General features: G+C 37.9%; 1 protein-coding gene across 1 annotated transcript; it reads left to right on the forward strand.

Moving 5' to 3' along the window:
• Window positions 1-1,360: 1,360 nt before the first annotated feature.
• Window positions 1,361-18,054, forward strand: LOC137257664 (E3 ubiquitin-protein ligase TRIM71-like). The gene has a single exon (XM_067795024.1). It carries the CDS (start codon window positions 1,590-1,592, stop codon window positions 3,912-3,914), a length of 2,325 nt encoding a protein of 774 aa, XP_067651125.1. The 5' UTR covers window positions 1,361-1,589; the 3' UTR covers window positions 3,915-18,054.
• The last annotated feature ends 1,790 nt before the right edge of the window (window positions 18,055-19,844 follow it).

The raw sequence follows: 19,844 nt of genomic DNA on the forward strand, positions 1-19,844 counted from the left end.
CGAACAACATGGCGGATTAAAGCGTTATGCTGCTTGTTGAGGAGGAATTCACATGACGGTCTGCAGAACGGTCAAGTATGAGAATGCATGTACCTCTTGTTAAGTCAAACTTGTTGGTTATATTAAATCACTGCACTCTAGTTACATCTGAAACGGCAGTTCAATAACATCTCACCAGCCCCAACAGTAATATGGCGTCAATTCATGGCCCTCGATTCATCTTCTTTGAGAATAATATTAACAGTTCGGTGGAGAGGCCGCTATGTCTTTCCAGACGAAAAAAAACCGCTCGACATGTTGATATGATTTTATTATCATAAATCATGAGAGGGTCGGTTTTAAACATATTGGGTTTGGGGATTTTTTTAGATTTGCCACGCGTCTGTCTAAATGAGTGGGTTTTACTGTCGTCCTTACTATTACCGGGGTCATAAATACACGATTAGGGCGCTGTCGCTGCCACAACGCCCGAGAAGAGTATGTAATCACCAGGTGTGTTGGGAATAGCCGAACAGTTTTATCTACATAAACACGGCCGGGCAAGCTGCGACACGACCAGGCTTGTTTGACATACAAAATCTACACCGTGTGATGTTCGCGAATGTGCACGAAGGATGTTAGAAATGTAGTAAATATTACCAACGACCCTTCAACTGCCAGGCGAGATCGCATTGCCAAATGATCAGTTGATCAATGTTCTCTGGCGATGAGCAAACCTCTACAGGGCCTCCACTTGAATAAATGCCAGGCATATCGTCACGGGAAATGTTACGTAACGTGCAATCCACTGCATGCAAATAGCGGTCATACACATGCTTTTTGCTAATTCACTGAGTGTGTACCTGGTCAGTTCCAATCGAGAGATGTAGCCGCGTCTAGATGACGCATTTGGGACCATTGGCCATCTAAATGCTTAAAAATTCAATTTATTTCTCACTTTATGTCGCAGTGGCCGTATTTTTCACTTGACCTACATATCAGCCGGCAAGGTTCCAATTATAGATAATGTTTTCTAAACGACCGATTCTGGTACGCGAACTTATATCTAGTGGATCTTTCGACCCTGGTTTTAATTTTAATTTGCACGATAACATAAAATGTGAATATGTTTTTGTTATTTCGTTTTTGTAGATTGTTCAATATTTGAATAAACATGTCAAATAAAGCAGGCACACTGACATTCATATGTTATAGGTTGTTTGCTGCTAGCATAATCCCTATCCATAATGTCTCATGAAACGAATGATTTGATTGGCTGAAGGTTGATTGACGAATGAAATTGGGGTGACTCCGCCTCTCTAGTGTTGGAAGATGGCGCCTCCCTCTAGCTTCCTCTGGCAGCCCAGTGATTCGATGGATATCTGAGTGAAACAGGGTGAGCCAACTTTTAACCGTATCTACCTCGTAAGTTGCTATGTGTGCTAGAGGTTCCAAATCTCTAGTACCTCAGGGACGTGAACTGAACCGCCATGTTGAGAGAGCCCGATATAAGGCGATGTGATCAGAGAGCAGTTACGATGTGAAATTCGTGAGACCCACGGTTTAACTAGAAACGCGGGTGACGTATCTTTCTACCTCATGCTTCGCTCATGGCCGCTGCATTTTCCGACTCGTTCGGTGAGCAGCTGTCCTGTCCCCTATGTTTGAGCAGATTCGACGATCCACGAGTGTTACCATGTCTCCATACATTTTGCATGAAGTGTTTGGAGACCGAGCTCCGCGATTCTGGGGGAGGGGGAGGGGGTGGCCTAGGCATAAACTTCGGTTGCCCCACCTGCCAACAAATGGTGTCCCTAAATTCAGCCGGACTAGAAAGTCTCCCTTCCAACTTCTTCATCAACAACATTATCGATGTGATGGTATCCCACGAAGACGAGTTCGAAAATGGCAAGCAGGAGAGGGACAGGGGACTGACAAGATGGTGCAGTTCATGTGATGAGGGAAGCCAAGCTTCATCTTTGTGCAAGAATTGTAATGAGTATTTATGTGATAATTGTGTCAAAGCTCACCAGCGTGTAAGGCTGACTAAAGATCATTACATTGAAAGACTGCCAAAGATGAGATACACACCACCCTCTCTCTCTCATCCAGATCCGTCACCTACCCATTTTTCTGACAGTGGTCGGTCCCTTACCAGTTGTGATAGCCACGAACATGAAGTATTAAGACTATTCTGTGACACCTGTGCCCTAGCCATCTGTAGGGAATGTACCATGTCAGAGCACATGGGTCACAGTTTTATCTACCTCCAAGATGCTATTGATAATTCCAAGACAATCACATTGAAACTTTTGGCTGATGCCAAGGCAGGGATCAAAGCATTAGAAGAAAGCATCCATTTAACCCAGGGAATGGCTGAACGAGTTGAGGTTCGGGCACAAGCAGTAGCGACAGAGGTTAGAGCAACAACACGTAGACATATGACTGCTTTGGAAGAGAGGGAGAGGGAGTTGCTGCGACGGGTAGAGAAAATACGCCAAGTAAAAGCCAAATCACTTCATTTACAAGTCGATGATTTGAAACATGGACTTTCATCACTCAGTCAAACTGTGGATGAAGTTGAAGTCCTACTGAATACGGGTACTGACATTGACATTTTGAAAACGAAGGATCGTATGGTTTCTGAAATACAGAACATGCGGCGCCTCAGGGGCCATATGCAGCCGCATGAAGATGATAACATTTTATTCACTCCCCCAGATGCAGCCTTGTACAATGCCATCAGTAAAATGGGCTTTATTAGTAGCAGTGCTTATGCACCCAATTCCTGTGCAACCGGCGATGGCTTGAAACGAGCTTTAAAAGGAAAACTAGCTTTGTTCATGGTACACACCAAAGATCACCACGGAGAGGGGCGTGTGATGGGAGGGGACCCACTGGAGATCATCATACAAAGTCCAGAGGGAGCTCTTTATCGAACAGAGGTCATCGATCGTCAAAACGGTTCCTATGCTGTCACATATCGCCCACAAACAGAAGGGCAGCATATCATCTCTGTCACAATCCGTGGCAAGCACATCAGGGAAAGTCCATTCACAGTGAACGTGAGGAGTGGACGAAACTATGCGGCAATTGGCCGTAGCATTTTCCAGTTTGGTGGTGAAGGGGATGGAGATGGGAAACTGTGTCGCCCTTGGGGTGTATGCTGCGACAGGGATGGTTATGTCATCGTTGCAGACCGTAGCAACAACAGAGTGCAAGTGTTCACTCCAGACGGAGCATTCCATCACAAGTTCGGATCTCCGGGCTCCAGAAACGGCCAGTTTGACCGCCCAGCAGGTGTCTGTGTGGATCTTCAAGGACGTATAATCGTTGCAGATAAAGACAACCATCGTGTGCAGCTCTTCACATTTGATGGCAATTTCGTGTTGAAGTTCGGCGAAAAAGGTAATAAAAACGGGCAGTTTAACTATCCCTGGGACGTGGCAGTCAACTCAGAGGGTAAAATACTGGTGTCTGACACACGCAACCACCGTGTACAGTTGTTTACTCCTGATGGCCAGTACCTGAACAAGTATGGTTTTGAGGGCCCACTTTGGAAGCACTTCGATTCCCCACGTGGTGTGTGTTTCAATAATGACGGACACATCGTTGTGACAGATTTCAACAACCATCGTCTACTCGTCATTCACTCTGATTTCCAGTCAGCACGTTTCCTTGGCACAGAGGGCAGTGGGAATGGCCAGTTCCTTCGTCCGCAAGGGGTTGCTGTCGATCAAGAAGGAAACATCATCGTGGCAGATTCAAGGAATCACCGAATCCAAGTGTTTCAACCCAACGGCAACTTCCTGTGCAAGTACGGCACCCAAGGCTCCGGGCCAGGCCAAATGGATCGTCCTTCAGGTCTGTGTGTCTCACCAGATGGGTATGTGATAGTTGTGGACTTTGGGAATAACCGTGTAGAGGTTTTTTGACGGCTTCACAACAGAAGACCTTGAGGGTCAAGCCAGGCAGGGTCAAGCCCACGAGGGTCAGCTGCATCCACTTGCGCTCAGACATGCTTCTCAGGTGACTTAATCGTGAAGCCAAAGGCATCGTCAGCTCAGGGATTTTCTATATATACTTAGTTACAGAGTGTCTGTCAGTGTGCTTATATGATTTTATCAACTTTACCCAAGATAATGTGTAGAGGAAATTGTCAGTTCTTTCCACCATCCTTCCTATGGCACTCAATATCACATTTAATGAATCGTCAATTGAGATAACAAAATGACAAGTTTCAATTGAAGAAATTCATTCACACAAATGTTGGGTAGACTTGATAAGTGAGTTATATTTATTAGCTACAGATTGTTTGCTATGTGTTTTCAGATGCCTTCTGGGTATCCAAGTGTCACACTGTGACTTTAATTCCTTCGATGTCTTTATTTTGTAAGACATTAATATTGCCTGTTAATGTTTTCGAATATAGAAGTGTGTGCTGGGCCAATGTTTCCGCTCAGCTTAATGCCATCAAAGTATAAACGTTAGTCTGAACTGCCCATCATTCCCTGGCCGAATGTCTAGATTGTGCAAGACTGTTTAAATATCTGTTTAGTGCAAACCAGTCTACCTCTCGCTGTCACTGCTAGCTCTAAGCAATAGGAAGTGCTGGTGGCCCAATCCTCCAATAAATATAAAATTCTGATCTCACATCTCAGGCAGCACGAGTCTGTACTCACATCCAGCAGTTTTGTCATAAGATGTGAGTTGACTTATGAGTTGAGGATAAGACATGGAAATCATTTTTAACTAAAATCTGTGTTTCATCAACAAACTGAATGTTTTCAAGCTCTTTAATAACTGCTTTACAAACTGTATGTTAAATTTGCTTTCAAAATCAACTTGCTGGAGTTACCTCCCTTTACCAACAACCTTGAGCTTTTTCATTATCAGTAAGCTTCAAGTAGTCAATGCATGGAAGTATTTTTGAGCCATTCATGCCTTTTCATAACATCTGAAGGGAAGAGACCAAATTTGCAAATCAAAAGATTTTTTCAGAGATCATGATTCAAAACTACTTGTAAACATGAAAGTTGTTATTTTGATTATATTTTTAATAAGAGATGCTAGTTAGTTAAATATGCCAGTGCTGGAAATTACAGTTTGACTGTCCAACATTTGCTGTTTCCTGGTCTGGTCTTCCAAAGTCTTGCACAATATTGACAGAGCCTTCAGTCGTAGCTGCTCATTCTCTAGGCCAACCAAGCCAAAATAAGCGATAAAGTGTTTATTTTGGTACTACCTCATGTCAGTCTGTGTTACTATGGTTACGGACAACAGAATTCAGTCTGTAATGCGGTACTTGCAGAAAACTATATCTACTTACTTTCATTTTTGATAAGATGAAAACAATGTAATTATGCATGAGAGCGCTGTAGATGTTTCAAGTAATGAAGACGTGCAGTCGTTGATGTGAAATTTGAATTAATGCCGATATTTTGTCTTGGAAATGTTTTGGTGTGGTTTGGAAGCTTATTGTAACCATGGTTTCAAATTTTTGGATGGTACCTCTCTCCTCAATGAGGAATATTTTATGTGTTCAAGTCTCTGTTCATTGTGACATTTAATGTTCTGTTCACTTAAGTTAAACAACATATTACATTTGAAATTTCAAAATTTCATCAAAATATTTTAAATCAAATAATGTAATTCACAAGGTAATTGTCAAAGGAAACTTAAATTTACGTTCTGACATTTATTTTCAGAGAATGTTAGTGAGACAAGTCAGATCTATATTTTACATGGTTAATTTTTTGGACTTTTTATGATAATATTTTTCTTTGAAAGATACATGACAGTTAGATTCTGGACTTGTTGGGGTGGAATCTAAGATTTTCGGAGATTTTTACCATTTTGTTCAAATGTCTAAACCTTTTAAATTTAAGAGAATGACAGTTCTTGTCCAATTCTTTATGCCCTCTTAATTTGAGAACCACACTTCATACTGGTCAGTCACTGGTCAGTAGCAGGATGAAGTCTTTGTTGGCATATCTTCAAAACATAACCTGGGTCTTTCATGGATCGATGTGGGATAATTAGAGACATTATAGTCCACTGCAGACAAAAGTAAATGCTTTACTCTGGGATTTAACTTCATTTGTTCAGAGACTGGCATTTGGGCATAAATATGCAACAAATAAACAATTCCAAAATTGAAATGTTCAAAAAAATTGCTACAGTATCAGTGTTTACGAATGGTGTTTCAAAGTAACAGGACATTGGGTCCTTTAAGTTTCAGATGTCTGTCTGACCCACTGAAAATTCACAGGACCCACAGAATAAAATTGAACACACATTTCAGATTTAACATTTCTCATAATTGGCATTGAAATTATTAACATTATATGATGACAAACATTATAAACTTAAATTTATAAACAGTGAACAAGTATCACATGCCACAAATAGCAACTTCAGCAAAAGTCATTGTAATATATTCCGTCAGACACTGGGGCCAGCAGGTTGGGGACTTTTGTCTGACCATTGGCAAATCTGCCAGATTTGTCAGAGGGTCAGACACTATTCGTGAACACTGCAGTATCCATGTCTAATGTAGTGACTTGGACTTGTATTCCACTAAGGTCAGAACTTAAGAAGAACAAGGAGATTTATATCATAGTCACATAATACACTATGTTAAAGCCTCTCAGAATGTAAAATAGTAGGAATTTTATAAAAGTCCAATTTTTAACAAAACAACCCTTTTTCCCACTTTCCTTGTCAAGGGGTCTCAGTTTTGAATCCCAGATAAATCCTTTATGACAGAAAAGTAAAAACTAATTTTGTTTAATCTTCAGTCATGTTTTACAAAATTTATTGATTTACTGATGGCGTTAACAAATAGTAATTTATTGAAATTGGAGTGTTTGGAATTTCTTTCACCATTTCCTAAGGAAATCCATATCTGCTTTAATATCATATTTGAAAAGTTCTTGTGTTTATAGAAAGTTTTATCAGAACTTGTTTCTACTTTCACACTGAAAATTTATGTCTGAAAGCATGATTGCTAGATGAGACATTGCTAAAATGTAAAGAGATTTTAGTGAATCATTTTTGCTTTTGGGAATTATTTTAATTCAAAGCATTCAAACTAAACTGTTTGAGTTCATACATTTTTATTTACATGATATGGCGCCACATTGATCTATTTTTTACGGTAATGATTAACTTGTTAATTTCAAAATTGATAACCCACTCAAATTAGCATTTGAATACTATTTAATTTTCATCTGAAAAAGCCCAACCTCTTCAGGAAATCGTTATTTTTCAGCCACATTTGAAACAATTTCGTCCAAATTTTCAAACTTCAATATGGTTTTATTTCAGTCATTAAGTTGTTTGAGTTCCAACAATCTGATTCCTGAACCAGATCATCAGGGAATTATCTCCTAACTCAGCAAAGAATACAAACATTAACTTTCCCGGTTAACTTTCAGGGCTCACTTGCCTCCATCTTGGGATCTGTAACCTCAGACAAGGATGAAAGATGGAGAACAACTAGCCTTTGATCTAGCCAGCTTGAGAAAGAGCATTGGTTACATCACTTTATCTAAGCAGGCCTAATTGAGTTTGAGATGGCTACAGTTTGATTTAATTAGGGGCCTCTCCTTTCTTTCTTGACATCCAATTTAAGTGTCATTGGGGCCTGGGGCATCTGTGTATCTTATGTAACGGGGTAATAATGTATTGGAACAGAATGCTTGTTTTCTCTTTATGGGCCCTTGGTGGAAGGGTGCTTTTGACCAATCCATCTGTCTTAACTGCAGGATTAAAGCCAATCTATGCCTTTGTATGCCTTTATATGTGGTTGAAATCCCAGATTAAAGGCATCAAATTTGAGCCTCACTTGTTTGGTATGGGTTGTATTCATTGAAATTCAAAACATGGAAATTAGTTAGCTTTTGTTCTTTCTGGTCAGTCCATGTAATTTTTCATGATTTTTTTGTGTCGGTTTTAAGTGGAAGTGTTGACTAATGAAGGTTTTTGGTTTTGTTATTTTGTTTTAAAAAAATAAATCATGTTATGGTCAGCTTTAATCACTGAAAGTAACAACAGGGAAAAAGGATATTAGAGCTGTTGATTGGACAGAACATTAAATGTCATTGTGAAGGAACGCTATTAATGACAAAACAAATATACCTCATTATCGCGTGGCATTTCATGTTTGCATTACAAACAACCGATGTGTACAGCTTATTTGTGTGTTGTGTGTGGAGGCAGTGCTTGTTTATTTTGATACACTATACACCTGACTAGCCTTGAGAAGGCGTAAAACTGGAGTTATTTTCACACGATATTTATACCTGTGAAATGGGTTTTGTTGACGCTAGTCGAACTGGTAAATACTGTCAATGCTTGTTGATGTTAATAAATTAGAACTTTGTCCTGTACAACTGCGCACTGTGATTCGACATTGCAAAAATTCATGGGGGAGATATATTAAGAAGCTTCTTTTTAGAAAAAAAAAATATTTAAAAAAAATCTGTAGATTTTATGTTATGATTTCATGTAAATTATAAATGACTACCTCAGTTACAAGTTGATATTTATCGTTTAGTGAAGCTTTTATCTGCCTTGCACACGTCTCATATCCAATGCTGCTTTAGCTCCTATGCTCTGTTTGTTATGAACAAACAAGTGTGTTCATATTGTATGCTTTCTTGTACATGTAGTAGGCTAAAGTGATATTATTCCTGTATTACATAGCTCATTCTTTCAGAAAGTCGGAAGATGAAATCAGCTTGTTATTGGTAAATTTATGTTGAAACATGTTTAACATGTAAAACAAGTGACACTGAAAACCTCGAGTTTTAATCAAGATTTATACAATGGTACCTCAACATTCTTTGGCCACTGCCATCTAGATAGCAAAACTTTTGTATATAGATATTTTTGCTTTTTGCAATGTGTAGGTAGGTCCGGAAAATGATTAACTATTCGGGTATATGCTTTGATAATACCTATTTCATATATAGGGTTGTCCTCACTGAAATGAAGATATTGCGCTTTATATATTTGGCTTTTGCCTCGTGACCATTTCTACCTCACTAACTGATGGGATGGGGGTGGAAGGGGAGGGTGAGTCTGAGGGGTGGGTCATAGACCGCTGTTAGCATAGTGCGAGTTGTTGGCCAGCGCTGTCCCTATGCAAGTGTATTGTTTAGCTTTCTCGGGCTCTGGGTTTGGGCGAGAGAGGTTGTTCTGTACTTTGTACAGTCGCCTGTTTTGTTGAGTGACAGAGATAGTGGGTCCACGTTTTGTGCATATATGTTAATGTAGATTAGGATTTTCTGTGTTCTGCAGAGGCTGTGCTGATCTCAAAGAGAGAGAATTTGGTTATTGTTGACCTTGTTACCATGGTTACCTCAATTACTTGACCTTGTTGCTATGGTTACCTCAACTTTTGCATCTGAAGTCCTGAAAGGCAAACTTCAAGTGAATGGCATTTGTTGATTGTGACCGTGAATACCTCAAAGGTTGTCTCTTCACTAATCGACATTAGGTATAGTCTGTTTCCTCCACCATATCTACTCTTTATGCTGGTCCTTCCTGGTATCACTTGTTTTAGCTTTAAGTCTTTAATGTACTTTTGGTTGATTTTCAAAAGACGTTCAACTCCATATTTCATATCTTTGGTCAAAGACACTATTTTTTTCATTTTTCGTTATTTTATGTGGAGGTTTTTTCAAGGTATGCTTATTCAGAAAATTACTTTGAACTTTTTAATGTTAACCTTGAACTTTGTAATGCTCACCTTGAACTTTGCAGTGTTCCCCTTGAACTTTCTAATGTTCACCTTGTACTTTGTAATGTTTACCTTGAAGACTAAAAGGTGAACATCTCTGCCTAGATTGCACCAATCTACCTTTACTAACCAGCCAGTAATGGCACCAACACTGAATTGTTTCTACATGCCAACTGCTTTTGTTGACCTGCCGTTGATGTGATTACTGTTAAAGCTTGGTGCCTCCTTACCTGGCTCAATAATTCATAATACTTTATTAAGGATCTGCTACCTCCTCGTCAGCCAGTAACAGGCTTTCCATGTGTGTGTTTGAATTTCGCTACTCAGGATAGTCATTACTCATATACTCAAGTCGGACGATGTACCTCTGTGTTGATTGATGACGTGCACCTGCATCGTCACATCCCTGCCTCTTCTCTGATTGTCACTAACGTCTGTGGTCAAGTTTATTAGTGTTGTATGTCATTTTCATTTAGCGGGCATGTATTCTTATAATGTATAGGTTTAGCACTGGAGTACGGTATGATGCGTCAAATAATAGGTCATTAAGCTGTTCGATTTGAACTACTAAAAAGTAAAACCATATTGAGTATTTTGAAGTTTGTGAACCGATATTTGATGTATCATTGACTTTGAAGAAAAATGCCTTGTATTTTAGCAATTTGTAATACATGTCATGGTGTGATAACTATTAGTGAGCTATTTCGAGATGTTCCATGGGGTTTTATTTGTGACAACTTCGTGTATTGCAAAGGCACGCTATTGAAACTGTGTCGTCTTGACATTGCGTCAACACAGAGTAGCTTATTGATAAGTGGCTTATAAACTGTTGCCAGACACTGTAGCGTTGTCTTGTTTTCTCTCCATTTAGCCCCGCTTTGGAACCTCGAAATTAGATTTTCATTCGAAACTAAGTGGTTGCAGCATTATTATATTGTAATTTGGTGAACAGTCTGTATGCATCGGCATTGATTTGTCTGCGAATTAAGCATGGAATAATTCCATGACAACCATCATCTTTGTCACCATGGTAACTGTCTATGTTATGTAATCATACGAACTGCACTGCGCATTGTCAAATGCAGACAAGTCTTGAAAAATTGATAATGCAATTTTCTTACATCGAATTACAATGTTAGACCACTAACTCTAATAGCAATTTTGTAGTGAAGACGCTGTCCAATATCTTGTTGAGTTTCCAGTAAGATGTCTGAATACTTCATGATGGAGACATAATCTGCTCACAGGCAGCTAAATGGCAGGGCCGTGTTTTCAATATGGCCAATGCCAGGGCAGGTTACTGGTAGAAGAAAGACAACAAGCATACTCCCTCTTAATGGGGTAATATGATAGGGCTATCATCTTACTGAAAAAAATGTTATCAAATATTTCTCTTTACTACCATCACAGGAGCAGAAGGGAGTGTTTCACACAGTTTATTGTCCTTCAGAATGTTTCTCAATATGAGAAAAATATGGCTTCATGTTCAGTATAGATTGTAAGGGAATGTGTTTGAAGAATGCTCCTTATTGTTTGATTTGTTTATATGTTTGACTCCCATGTTTGACTGTTAATAGACGTGGAACCTTGTTAGTAATATTTTTGTCAAGGATCAAACTTAAAAACCTGTTTTTGTCATTTACGATCATAAGCACAGCTGTTCTGAAATTCTGAACCAAAGGATGTTTGTGACCATAATGTTTAAAACTTATGGTAATTTTTGGTTCAAGATCAGGTATCTCATGAATCAAACCTGAGTGTTATGGACAGTGTCCGGATTGTCAAGGTTCCACTTTAGTTTGTCTAGTTTGTTGTGACATCACTTTCATGACAGTTTTTCCTACTCTGGGCAGCATATGGGAATAGCGTGGATGTTTGTTTCCGAAGCTTATTATCCAAAGTCTAATCCCATCTGATCATTTCACCATATCGGTTGTGTAAAATACTTTATTTTCACGTGGAGCTTCAGACCTCCAAGCCTATTGTGGCCGACCAGGCAGTAGGTCAAGGCCAACAAAGGATGGTGCCTTTAGGAGCTGATCAGGCCATCGGTCTTCAATAGTTGATTGAGGGTCAATGTCATGGCTTTCAAAGGCTGGACAAGGGATAGTCATTTCATTGGACTTAGCTTTTGTCCATGAATAGGCGAGCAAAACCAGTGAGGCGTAAGAGCTGGGAAATAACAGCAAGAAAGCTAGCTTAAGAAATGTAGCAGCAGATTTGGGGCTAATGTCACTCGTTCCTCCTGTATATTTCTGTTTATTATCGTTGATGTAGACCTGTCACATATCATTGTAAAATACGTTTTTTATCACTTGGTTCATATTTCCACTATCATTAAAGTCGCAAATCTGGATTTAAAAAAATATTAGTGCTTTTATTCAGTTTTACTTGAAAGAAATAATCATGGTATTGGCTCATCATTGAGACTGAACAACAAAGTGGCTTTAACTGAGAATTTGTGTAATTGTTAATGTTGTGTATGTTTTTTTGGAATTTTTATGATTGTAACATGTCATGTATATTTTTGTCCTTACCTAAGAATATAATACTTAGTGAACAGAGATACCAGTTTTCCTTTTTCCTAAATGTATTTTATACTGACCCAATCATGTCTATGTTTTTTGAGAAGAGAAAATGGAAACATGGAGGCAAAATCTAGGCAAATCAGAATCCATAAATGAAATTTCCAAACTGAAAATTTGGTTCCATTTACACACAACAAAGATGTTTTGATTATGAAAGTTGTCATATGGTACCTGTTAGTATGTATGTTAAGTTGGTGGGTGTGTGGTCGGTATTATTTCAAACGGTCATAGAATATCAGAATTTTTAAAGGCACTGTCTTTTGGAAGCCGTGACCTTGAGGCTGGTTTGGACAGCTCATGGATCATCATCACTGCATCAAGGATGTGTGGGCATGTTTCTCCATCTCAGTAAGAGCACAATGTGGCTTGTTCTATTTTGTGACTTATAATGGGTGGCCGAGAATCGCGTCAGGTTTGATTCTCCACAGGGCAAAATGTGTAAAGCCCATTTCTGGTGTCTCCTGCTATATTATTGCTTGAATATTACTAATAGCAGAGTAAAGCTTAACTCAATCACATTATAAGTGGTGATGTTAGGCACCCTTCAAAATTCAAGCTAGTCCGTGAGCTTTAGGCTTCAAAAATGTGTGGAGGATTTGAAAAATCCAAGATGGCCGTCATCATTGATTTGGAGAATTCAGGAGGTATTCTGAACAAGTTTAGGTTTCATTTTTCTACAAATGAACTGAACAGAACTGACTGAAAATTGAAACAGTAGATGTTTAGGTCTCATTCAGGCAGGACCACCTGTATACATGTACTTAAGAATGAGGAAGGGTTATACAAGTGGTATGCTGATATTTCAAAAGTATATTTCAGGTGCACAGGTTAGAGAAAATGGTGCTTGTGAGATATTGCAGATATAATGAGAGCACTCTTTGGTCAGAAAACTGTCCATTTTCCATCTCGGAGGAATGTTACGAATTTTTGAAATGCATAGCAGCTTCACAGATATTGGCACTGTGTACTCTTACCTGTTGGGGAAACATTGCATACATACCGTGAAATCATTGCGATGGTACTCTCTAGGAATTGTGCCCTTTTTTAATCCACTGTCATGTCTGTCAATATGTGTCATGTCATGATTTGTTTTCTCGGGTCAGTCAACTGCAAGTTGACTTATTTTATTGCATCATCTTGCATCAACAAAATTCAAATAAAATGGACCGTTGCTTTAGTGATTTTGTGCCAGGTGTTCACTGTTGTTCGAAAACTTTAAGGCCATAATTTGTTCTATTTAGATTATGGTCTAATTCGTAAAGAGAAAAGTATCTTTATCTAGACCAAGTTATAACTGTGTCTTCTGTACACAGTGCTGATTAATCTTCAAAATATTCCCATTTTCATTTGGTATTCTGTTTGAAAGGAGTTACAAATAAGTGTTATTAAAATTTGGTTTTATGACAGTATTTTTTAGTTTTCTTTCTTTAGTTATGTTTTTGGAAGGAGTAGGGGATGTGTTTTTTTTGTTTCAGTCTGAAAATATTTTCAAATATTTTCTCAGAAATCTTCATCACTTGCATATCAAATATCATTTGTACTCAATATGGATCATTTATCCTATCTCATTTAGCAGTGTTTACAATTCAAGTTATGGCCTTTTTGTATTGCTACCAATTGTACATATTGAAATGAAATCAGTAAATCTATTAAAATTAACCTGAATAGTTTACATTGAAGGTGATTATGGAAAACAATAAATTAGTATTTAGCTGAGATGTACTATGATAATATTTTCTAGTTTCTTTAATCACAAGCTTGTATCTTTACAGAGAATGACTATAGCAGAATCACTCTATTACCTCTGGAACTTTGTTGATATTCTGTCAAGGATCCTGGATAAAAATTCTTTGAAGCATTTGTCCTTTTATATTGTTAATCAACACAATTTTTTGTACTCTTTTTGAATTAGACTTGTATATTTTGTGTCCTATTTTCTGTTATTTTGTGACCTTGTCTTGGATGCGTCTGTAGTTTTCAGTGTATACAACTTGTTAATGTTTTTTAAGGTCAGTATAATTACATATATTCTACTTCTTTGACATAGCAACCAGCTTAAATGCACACTGGCATAGATTTATTGTAGCTTTATCATAGCTTTTACATGCTCAGTTAGTTGATAAAAGCGTTTAATAGCCATTTGGCCTAGCCGTTATCATACACCTTGTACCAAGGATGCTGATTGGAATTTTCGGTATTGTTCGATCTGTGGTTCGTTATTCAGTCAGCGGCAGCAAGTTTATGAATCATTGGCCCTCAAGAGAAAAGGCTGTAAGCCATTTTTTTCTCTCTAAATTTTAGCAAGTGCTTTCAATATTGCCCGTTTTTCTTTCGGTTGAAACATATGGTATGAAACTTGCTAATGAGCAATAGTTATGTTTGGAAACATAATTGCTAGATACATATATATTTGGTCAAACCATCATTGAAGCACTGCCTTTCATGTATAATCATGGTTAGTGCCCAGTGTTTAAAATGTTCTATTTATCAACGGTTGTTGTGCTCATTGTTGCTCCAATGTTGAAATTAGGCCTGACCTCTGTCTGTGGTGTAGAAGACTGGAATCAAACATGGCTTCATGACATTAACCAGGATACCAAGTGGCGGTCAAGTTGAGAGCAAGTGTTCTTTAATATTTTTGTCTGATGTACTTGATTTTAAGACCATCTTGTAATATAACATAAAATAGGGGTTTGCAATCAGGCCAAAATGTCAAACCTGCACTGGAAGAGCAAAAACAAAAAAGCCAGTATCTGGTGTTTATTGTCGTATCCTGATTTGATTGTTACCGAATGAAATCTTGTATCATAGTGATCAGTGTCACAATGCCACAGTGTTCCATATCAGCTTTTGACAACCACGCAGTCTTTTGTCAAACACCACTGTTAACAGCAACAGTTAAACCTCAATATTGCCCCTCAATATACCTCCAAACTGGTTATACCGCCATGACTATAGTGAATGTCATGGACATTACCAGGTAGCACTTGTCATCATAATTCTGATTTTAGGACTTAAAGTTATCTGAAATTCTTTGATACATCAGTTGTATGGTTTTATATTTTAGGCATTTATGTTTAATTTGGCACCAGAGTAGCACTGCTGAAGATTGCAGTTATAATGACCTCAAATATGAATTGAGACATTCTTGAACAACAACCAAAGTTCGTCCTGTTTGCAAGGTATAAATACCAAGATATTTTGAAGTATTATTTTAAGTATGTTTCAAAATACAATTTCACACCAACCATAACACTTAAGATAATATTTTTTGTTCTGAGCTTACTTTTGACTACTGATGTGTATACAGAATTTTGTAATGAGTGACCTATTTGCTTGAAAACTGACAGAGAATGCATTTATTCAAGATAAACACTATATATTTGTCATCAGATTCAAGTCTCAGTGAAGGAACTTTGATGGAACTAAAGCTGTTTCGTTAATATTTACCAGGCTACTGGGGTTTTTTTTGTTGTTTTCAAGCAAAGAGTTGTCAGTGCTTTGTGATCATTTTGGGTCGTCATGTCCTTTCAGATGGATCAAATGAATATTGTTTACAGATTAGGTGCCATCTCTGATGATGGGTGTTCAAATCCTGGAGGAACCTTAACCCCCTAAAATTATAGAAACTGTATTTTGCTGACTCTGATCCCAAATGTAACATGTTGTCTTTGACCACTGTCTAAATGGCATTGTGTACTGATACATACAGATTTGTGACTTTGTAAGTTGTATGGCACTTGTTCGAGAAGGTTGGTTGTTACAGTGAACAGGTACCTGTATTGTGTGCTTGCAAAGATTGTTTAGACAGAGGCAGGGTGTGTGACAACATTGGTGTGCCCGGTGGCCTGAGGTCAAGGCTGTTAATGGAATGGAAAGTGGTGATGTATTTTCCAACAAATGTCTGGAGTTGTCACCATTTTTCTGCTGTAAAAACAGGCAATGAAGACCACAATTCTTGAAGATGATTTTACATATTGTCATAATTTGTCTGCTACTGTTGCTGGCAAAATCTCGAGTGATTTCATGGTCGTTGCAACAAAATGGTGATTGCAAACTTGTAAAGTGTGTTTGTATAGCTACACAGAAAAAGAAGAATTTTAAAGATAGAATTTTATGTCCTTTTACAGAATTCTTGACAGAAAAATGATGCCATGTGATTGTCTCTTTGTATGATGCAATCATGAATTTTTGTTCATTTACTCCAGATATAAAATGATGATTTCTGTGGACCCAATTCTTATTCATTTGACTGATTCTAATGAAGATGTCATTTCAAGATATTTAAACATGATTAAAATGGCATCTTGAATTTAATGGTCCATAGTTGATGCTTGCAGTCCGTAGTGTGTTTAATTGGTATTATATTATTTTAAATAGCAGTTAAATGAAATATATTATTTATCCTAAGCTAATTTTGAGATTTATCACACAGCTACTCACAGCTCAATCAATGTAAATTGCTTTCAATATTCTGTAGTTATCACAATGGGGTTTAGTGTTTTGAAGATCCTTTTGCATGATCTATAGTAAAGTGTAGGACTTACCAAGTACAAGTCTTATCCTATTTTTGTTTATGTAGTCCATTATTGTAGATGTGTTATTTAGGAATGATGATGAACCACTTACATCATCAGGAGATTAATTATTGAAAACATTTGAGAATCTAGAAGTTATCATTGTCCAATGACTTGAAAACTTGTTTGTATACATGTCATATGTTGTGTGATTGACATGTGTCACAAATGATTGATTAGATATTTGTTTATTTCTCACCTCGCCATTTGTAATTTATTCAGCTTTGATTAAATTGCTACGTCATATGCGCTTCTGTATAACATTGTTATTGGCGGAGCTGTGTTTTGTAGACTTGCTTAAATATTTCTGATATTTTTTCTTTTTTGCAAGAAATCATTTTAGAAATTCATTTTTGATTTTTCAGTAAAAATTCTTGTGGAGTACTCATATACACAGTGATAATGAAACTATTTACAGTGATATTTGTTAATTACAATCATATCTGGTTTAACTTTACGTAAGAGCTGTGTAGGTGCCCATGATTTTTATGTGGCTGTAATTCTCTGTGCAGAGTTATGTCCCTTGGGCAAGCCAGGAACCTATGATTGTGTGTTTGAAACCCGGGATAGTGAGGATCATATTTATGCTAATATTATGCATATTTAAACCCTCCCCCACATAAACATGAAATGCAGTGATGTAACAATTCATTATTACAAACTGCATTTCTCCAATCTCGCTTCTAAAATTTCAGAAACTTAACCATAACAAATTTACACCAAATTATTTTTTTATGTTAATGTTTTTGTCACTCATGAAACAAAATCTCCTAAGAATTAATTTTTAAAATTCATTCACTGATAGCAGGATAAGACTTCTTGAAAGACAGGAATATTTGAGTTGGTCTACAAAGACTTCCGCCGAGTATACTCAGGGTGGAAAGCGTATGTGATTGTTGGTACTACAAGATGACATGTTTGTATATGTGCAGCTATCTATGTATAGTAGTGTAGGACCACCCCAGGTGGTCAGCCTGTTGAATCCACTGCCTTGTCTGGACCACCACCAGCCCTGCTTGCTACACTGTGGGGGTGTTGCTGCAGCTCTCGCTTGCGACAGCGCTTCATCACTTGCTTCACTTGTGAGGGAGCTTGGTCACTGACAGGCAGTTTGTGTTTGTTCATGATTTCCGCATGATAATAAATACTTGCTAAGCAGTTATTCCTGTCTTTTGGTTATTGTTCATGAATATATTGGTCAGTACTCAGTGTGCAAAATAGTTTCCACATTTTGCTAGCCAGTCCGACTAGCAATGCTTAGAAACTAAGAAAGATTATAAAAAGATTAAATACCATCATTAACAGGCTATAATCTTGGCTGATTTGAAAGTTTATTATAAATAAAAAGTTGGAGTGAGAGATACATTTTTAAAACTTCCCTATGAAAATTCACTTGTCAGTTTGGCCTGACTGGATTTTTACCAGCCATGAGCTATTGGGCGAGTGGCTATTTTGCACACTAGTACTGCTAAAGATATGCTAAGACTTGTATCCCCCTTAAATTAAATATTTCTTTGAGTGTTCAGACACAGTTGAAAAAAACATATTAAATCTCATCCTTATGAGATAAATTTATAGTTGGGTTCTATGATTTGACTAGAATGTAATTTAAGGGTAGATATGGTTGGAAGTCTTTCCGTTTCAGTCTGTGGTTCTACTGACTCCATAAGTATGACTGTGTCAGGCTATGCTACTGTACCATAGTGCAGTTTGGTAGCGTAATGGTTGAAGCATCGGCACATCGCACAGACAACATGGTTTGATTCCCCACATGGGTAAAATCTGTGAAGCCCATTTCTGTTGTTCCCAGCTATGGTATATTGCTATAATGCACACTCTCCAGGAGTACATCTACTGTACTGTTTCAGTGAATACCACCACTGTTTTCATCATTTCGGTTTCAGTTTGTTCTACTACAAATTGCTTCAGTACTGCTGGTGAGTCAGTATCAGTACTACTCCATCAATACTGCTAACATGTCATCGATACTGTAGATGTTACCTTCAGTATCATTTCTGAAATAATCATTAAGGGCAGAGTGAGTGTGTTCAGTTTTACGCCGTTTTCAGCAATATTCCAGCAATATCACAGCAGGGGACACCAGAAAATGGTCTTCACACATTGTACATATGTGGGGAATCAAACCCAGGTCTTCGGCCCCTCTGTTTCTTTGCCCCCTCCCAATTATGGATGGAGATTCCAGCAATACTGCTAATGTGAAATTCATAGTTTCTCTTTTGTTGCAAACAGCTGGAAAATTACTGATTCTGCATAATACAAATGTTCATTATTTGTCAGTAGAACACTCACTCACTCACTCACTCACTCACCTATTTTCTGAATCTTAAATGAGTCAGGGCTGGACAAGTTAGTCGCTGCTGTGAGTTAAGGGCAAAAAGAGACAAATTAGTGTCAAGTGAAGTCACAGGTGTTCAACCAATCAGATTTAGTATCCAGGTATGTGTTGATGGTCACATAATGACAGCCAGGTCTTGCAGTAAATGTTCTGGTGTCATTGGGGCTCAACAACTGGAAGATAGTTAACACTGCGAAGGTGCTGTGATGGTGCAACTTATGTCCACATTGCAACCTTGTTGTTTCTTCAGGGCATGGTATATCAGATCTTATGCAGCATGTTACTTGGCAAAATCTGTCACTTCCTGAATAGTTGACAGATCATGTTACCGTGCTTACTTGACAGAGCATGTAGCACTGACTACTAGTTACTTTACAGTAGTCACAAAGTGCTTACTCTAGAGCATTGTCACATGGTGCTTGCATTACAGACCATGTTTCATGGTACTTACTTTACAGAATGTGTCACGTGGTGCTTACTTTACAGAACATGTCACATGGTACTTACTTTACATAACGGCACATGGTACTTACTTTACATAACGGCACATGGTACTTTACAGAACATGTCACATGGTACTTTACATAACGTCACAT

Source organism: Haliotis asinina, chromosome 12 (genome assembly GCF_037392515.1).
Source record: "Haliotis asinina isolate JCU_RB_2024 chromosome 12, JCU_Hal_asi_v2, whole genome shotgun sequence".
Classification (NCBI taxonomy): Eukaryota; Metazoa; Mollusca; class Gastropoda; order Lepetellida; family Haliotidae; genus Haliotis; species Haliotis asinina.

What these genes read in the sequence shown, in the direction of transcription:
- LOC137257664 (XM_067795024.1), top strand. Translation starts at nt 1,590, where the DNA reads ATGGCCGCTGCATTTTCCGACTCGTTCGGTGAGCAGCTGTCCTGTCCC.